Below are 6,000 nucleotides of genomic sequence, written 5' to 3'. Positions count from 1 at the left end.
ACTAGCTCCTTTAATTATGGGGGTGAAAGATACGACTTTACACTTTCATTGAAAATTATATAAGTGTATTGATCATCCGTTATATTTATTGCAGCCGACAACCTAAGACGTGGCGATAAGTAGTTAGCTGGTCGTTGCGATTTCATTTAATGCATGATCTCTAGTTGTCAGTGAGAATGAGTGAGTATATAAGTGTGTTGATCAGTAAGTTAGTTTACACCAAAATCTGTATACTCTTTCTTCTTTCAGTATAAAGATGAAAGGTGGATCATTTTTTGCAGTGGGTATTTTGTCTTTACTCTGTTTTCATGTTTTTGTCTCGAGTTACGTTGATGCCAGAGATATTGCCAGAGAACTGAGGGATGATGAGGAGAAAACTCTTGGAGGCGGATTCGGAGGAGGTCAGGGAGGTGGTTTTGGAGGCGTTGGGGGTATTGGTGGTGGGTTCGGCAAAGGTGGCGGAGTAGGGGGAGGTGTTGGAAAAGGTGGTGGAATTGGCGGTGGATTTGGAAAGGGAGGCGGTGCTGGAGGAGGATTCGGAAAGGGTGGAGGCATAGGAGGTGGTAGCGGTGGTGGTGTTGGTGGTGGATTCGGAAAGGGTGGCGGTGTTGGAGGTGGATTCGGAAAGGGTGGAGGCATTGGAGGTGGTAGTGGTGGTGGTGTTGGCGGTGGAATCGGAAAGGGTGGAGGCATTGGAGGTGGTAGCGGTGGTGGGGCTGGCGGAGGAATCGGAAATGGTAGAGGCATTGGAGGTGGTAGTGGTGTTGGCGGTGGAATCGGAAAGGGTGGAGGCATTGGAGGTGGTAGCGGTGGTGGGGCTGGCGGAGGATTCGGAAATGGTGGAGGCATTGGAGGTGGTAGTGGTGTTGGCGGTGGAATCGGAAAGGGTGTTGGCGGTGGAATCGGAAAGGGTGTTGGCGGTGGAATCGGAAATGGTGGAGGCATTGGAGGTGGTAGTGGTGTTGGCGGTGGAATCGGAAAGGGTGTTGGCGGTGGAATCGGAAAGGGTGGAGGCATAGGAGGTGGTACCGGTGGTGGTGCTGGCGGAGGATTCGGAAAGGGTGGTGGTGTTGGTGGTGGAATTGGAAAGGGTGGTGGTATTGGCGGTGGATTCGGAAAGGGTGGAGGTATAGGAGGTGGTAAAGGTGGTGGTCTTGCCGGTGGAATCGGAAAGGGCGGTGGTGTTGGAGGAGGCTTTGGCAAGGGGGGAGGATTTGGAGGTGATTTTGGGAAAGGAGGTGGAATAGGAGGTGGAAGTGGAGGTGGCGGTGGTGGAATAGGAGGACACCATTAAAGAATGATTTAAGAGCTTTTAAATAAACTTATAATAAATTATAGATTATGCAAAAATTGGAGCCCACATGAAACAATGGCTTAAGGATATTGGCGTGCTTACGTTAAAATGTCTTCTTATTATTGTTGTTAACTTGTTCTGATCCGGATTAATTAAAATATATTGCATGCATGCAAGCCTTAATTTTCCTAATTCCATTTTGATTGCATCACTATTTTCATAATTAAACCTTTAGTAATCATATATTATAATTTTAAGGTGACCAACACACTAGTGAAAAAATAGGTTTATGTAACGATGCTTAGTAACGGTGGTCAAACGCCTTTACTGAAGATTTTTATCTGTAACGGCTATTAAAGACCGTTACTGTTATAAATATATCTGTAACGGCTATTGAAGACCGTTACTGACAAAAGGAAACAGTAACGGACTTAAACAAGAACCGTTACAGATAATAGCAGTTTGAATTCTTTTTTTCGAACTAGAGGTATCAGTAACGGCTTTTAAAGACCGTTACTGATACGGCTTCACTTTACAGTTTTTGGAATTGGTTATCAGTAACGGTTTTCTGAAGAGCCGTTACTAATTACATATCTGTAACGGTTTAGCAATAACCGTTACAAATATGAAGCCGTCTTTTCATTTTCTCCTTCAATATCTGTAACGGTTGTTGCTAAACCGTTACAGATATGAAGCCGTCTTTTCATCTTTCTTCCACTATCTGTAACGGTTTAGGATAAAACCGTTACAGATATGGCTTCACTTTACAGTTTTTGGGATTGGTTATCAGTAACGGTTTTCTAAAGAGTCGTTACTAATGTATTATCTGTAACGGCTATTTCTAAACCGTTACAGATATGGTAAAAAGAAATTAAAACGGCGGTTATCTATCTCTAACGGTTTTATCAATAACCGTTACAGATAGCCTAAAGTAAACCCGCAAACAACTTCTTCTTTCTTTTCTTTCTTCTTCTTTCTTTTCTTTCTTTCTCCGCGCTTTCTCCTCTTCTTCCCGATCAGTCGCCTCCCTTGTTGAAGTCGCCGCCCGTGAAGTCGTCGCCCGTGTTGAAGTCGTCGCCAGGTAAGTCTTCTTCCCCTTTTCTTCTCTCCGTCGTTCCGCCGCGCGTTCTGCCGTTCAACCGTTCATCGCCGATCATCGTTCTTCGATCCAACAGGTGAGTAAGACTATTTCTTCCTCTAATTATGATTCGGTGATAGACAATCACCCCATTTTCATTGTGCATTTGGTAAAAATCTAATGGTTGATTTTCATACCCTATTGGTTCTATTTGGTTTCTGCTGTTATGTTTGATTTTTGCTATTTTGATTTCTGCTATTAAGGTTTGTAAAATATTAGAGTTGTGCTATCTGAGAATATTGGATAATGACACAGTTGTTAGTGTAGGAGTTTGCACATTAGTTTTGCTATCAATGTCAATTCCAAGGATGCTACGACAATCGAATTTTCTTGCTGCACAAAGTTGATAAGTATCAGATAACAAATAACAAGTAATGAAAATTCAGTCTTCTTTTTTACTAACCAATGGAAATAGTAATTGAACCAGCATTGCATCCAATGTCCAGACAATCCTTTCCTTCAAACCATTCCTTCTTCATAACCTTTATCCTAGGGTCTTCATCTAAACCTTGACCAATCTATATAATCAATAAAACCCAAATGAAATCAGCAAAAAGAAAAGAAGACAATCATAACACTCAAGGAAAAGACAACAGGTGCATACTCGATAGCCGTAGTAATGTCGATAATTCCCATAGATAGCAATTTCTTTCTCTTTCCCTTTCACCTGAGCATAAAAAGTTAAAAACATATTGCATGAACTCCTTTTTATTACCCCACTAGAAGAAACTGTCTTTTTCCGGTGAAATTGGTTGCATATAATATGCTTATTGTCCTGCAATTTCCAAGATATACATCTTACTTAACCAACTACATATACTCTTTGTTGAAGAGGTAAGAAAGGCTTGTCAGCACGGATGACACCCATTTGCTGATTCAACTTCTTTATTCAGAATTTAGCTCTTCTGTCTTCAGCCAGAAACTGCCAAGTAAGTTCCAGTTCATAAAACTCTCACATTTCAACTTTGTTGTTTATAGGTATCAAAGTGGATAATAATACTAATTGCATTTTGTTTACAATAGATAACTTATAACTTAGTAATGTCACACCTAGATCTTTTAGACCTGATGCTCGTGGTGGTACTAGCACACAGTGCAGTGACACGCAAAACGCCCTTTTACTTGAGGAGATACAGAGGATGCGAGAGGAGCGTGAAGCTGAGAAGCTTCAGTCACGGAGAGAGCGCGAAGAAGCCTTAATCGAGCGTCAAATGGAGCGTGAGGAAGCACAAAGGCAGCGTGAAATGGAGCGCGAAGAGTTATTGATGCAGCGTGAAGATGAACGTGAAGAAGCTCGAAGAGAGCGTGAGAGAATGCGGGATGAGATGCTTGAGATGAGATCGACGATGAACTTCTTATTATCCAGGATTCCCCGTGATCAACTTCCACCTGCCCCTCCCACTCGAGATGATGCCCCTCCTACTTAGAGATGATCCCCTTCCTCGTGATCGTCGCTTTCCCACTTCAATTCTGGTTAGTTGAAATGTAATTTGAATTACGTTAATTAATGGCTTTGTGAATTTGTGATATGATTGTAGTTTTTGGATGGATTATAGTTTTTGGATGGATTGTACGTAGTTTGTGGATGATTATTGTTTTGAATTAATGATTGTAGTTTTGGGTTTTTGGTTATTGATGATTGTGTGCTTTTTCGTTTTTGGTTATTGGTTATTGATGATTGAGATTTTAAATAGGTAAAAATTTGTAAAAAAAAAAAAACTATTAGGGTTTAGTAACGGTTAAATAATTTCAAAAACCGTTACTATAAATCTAACTGTAACGGTTTAAGAAATAAAAAACCGTCACAGAAACAACACTAGCATCTGTAACGGTTTTCGAAAACCGTTACAGAAACTACAGTCTTTCAGTAACGGTTTTTAACCGGCTAAAACCGTTACTGTTGTTCCATTACTATCTGTAACGGTTTTCGAAAACCGTTACAAATGCTAGTGTTGTTTCTGTGACGGTTTTAAGACGGCTAGAACCGTTACTGTTGTTCCTTAACTATCAGTAACGGTTTTCGAATGCCGTTACTGATACCTGTAAAGTTTCTGTAACGTAATTTTTTGTAACGATTGGTAACGGTTTTATGTGCCGTTACAAATAAGTTTCAGTAACGGCGTTCGATGCTTTCAGTAACGGTTTTAGCCCTTACTAATACCCCTTTTTCTACTAATGACACCACCGTCAATTGCATTAAACAATGGCTTAAGTAATGATTTTGATTGATTTTGTGCTGCCATGTTTTTCAATTATGCATGGATTAGAGAAGAACCGATTAGGGTTTTACTTGAAGAGAGGGCAAGAAACACTTCATATTGCTTGTTCACATGACATACATTTGTAGTGACCACATCCTCATTATTATTCCCATGTTCAATTATGAACAAATAAATGCATGGATTAGAGAAGAGAGGGTTTTTCAATTATGCATGGATTAGAGAAGAACCGATTAGAATGAATCGATCTACCCATGTTCCCTCCCATTATTATTCCTAAATGCTTAAAACAATTGTATTGGCCACATCCTCATTATCAGTAATCAGCTCATGAACAAATAAAGCGCGGATAAGAGGTCATCCAAGTTCAAACAATGGTAACAACGGTAAAAGTTCTGGTATGGTTAAATATTTAACCGTTGCTATGAGCTAGACAAGGTGAAAAGTCCTAAATATTTGATGGTGGTAACTTTTTGTCATGTTTTAATATTTAGTTGTTAAGTTAGGATTTAACAACAATTTAAATAACGATTTTTTCAGATAATTTGGTTATTTTGAAATAATAGTATTATATTTAATATTAATTTAAAATTCTTAAATATATATTAAATTATATAAACACTTATTAATGTTTATAATCAATATTTTAATTATCAACAATCAAACTTCTTTTTTTAATACCAGAAAGATCAACTATGAAAGAAGCTTTAAAATGTATTTTATTTAATTTCAAAATAACTTTAATTATCAACACTCATTCAAGCTAGAGAAAAATAAATTATCAATCAAACTATGAAATAATATTATTGTACTAAATGACTAATTTAAAAGAATGGCCAAACCCAAATCAAAATGAACTTATATTCCTATCTTTGAACTATTTTTGGTATTTACAAATATTTCAAACTCAAAAAATAATTTATTAAGATAACTTATATTATAAAAATCTTGTCTATGTTCGATACTCACTATAAATTTTTAAGTCATGAATGTGTGATCTCGTTGTGCAAACTTCACAAAATATCAAAAAGTATTTATAAAAAATCAATCATCGAATTATATTTGAACAAAATTACTCATTATTTCTTTGTGTATATGTATTTAATGGTTACCTTTTTCTTTTAGCTGGGAACTGCAATAATTTGGAATGTCGTTAATCGGGCCCTAATTTGACAACATTCCCTTTCTATACACCAAATTCAACATACTGGGAAATGTCGTAAAAATTGAATAGTAAAATCTTACCAATCTAATATTAATATGAAAACATTATATATACTATAAAATTAATATTTGTGTCATCTTGAACTCTATTTACCTCTTTAAAATATATATAAATATTGAAGTTT

The 6,000-nt window shown here is 37.6% G+C and overlaps 1 protein-coding gene and 1 long non-coding RNA gene across 2 annotated transcripts; one reads left to right on the top strand and one right to left on the bottom strand.

Annotated features, from left to right (window-relative positions):
• The first annotated feature begins 256 nt into the window (after nucleotides 1–256).
• Nucleotides 257–1,486, top strand: LOC124925994 (glycine-rich cell wall structural protein-like). Its single transcript, XM_047466151.1, has one exon. The coding sequence runs from the start codon at nucleotides 257–259 to the stop codon at nucleotides 1,292–1,294; it is 1,038 nt and encodes a 345-aa protein (XP_047322107.1). The 3' UTR covers nucleotides 1,295–1,486.
• Nucleotides 1,487–2,720: 1,234 nt separating this feature from the next.
• LOC124941508 lies at nucleotides 2,721–3,099 on the bottom strand. The gene is made up of 3 exons (XR_007099640.1): nucleotides 3,037–3,099; nucleotides 2,836–2,950; nucleotides 2,721–2,765 (listed from the first exon to the last, which is right to left on the bottom strand). It is a non-coding gene; the product is annotated as an uncharacterized LOC124941508 (long non-coding RNA).
• Between the last annotated feature and the right edge of the window lie 2,901 nt (nucleotides 3,100–6,000).

This window comes from Impatiens glandulifera, chromosome 1 (assembly GCF_907164915.1).
Source record: "Impatiens glandulifera chromosome 1, dImpGla2.1, whole genome shotgun sequence".
Taxonomy (NCBI): domain Eukaryota; kingdom Viridiplantae; phylum Streptophyta; class Magnoliopsida; order Ericales; family Balsaminaceae; genus Impatiens; species Impatiens glandulifera.
Note: the sequence above shows the minus strand (reverse complement) of the source record. Positions and strands in the feature narration are given on the sequence as shown.

Coding starts and splice junctions, on each gene's coding strand:
- LOC124925994 (XM_047466151.1), top strand. CDS start 257: ATGAAAGGTGGATCATTTTTTGCAGTGGGTATTTTGTCTTTACTCTGT.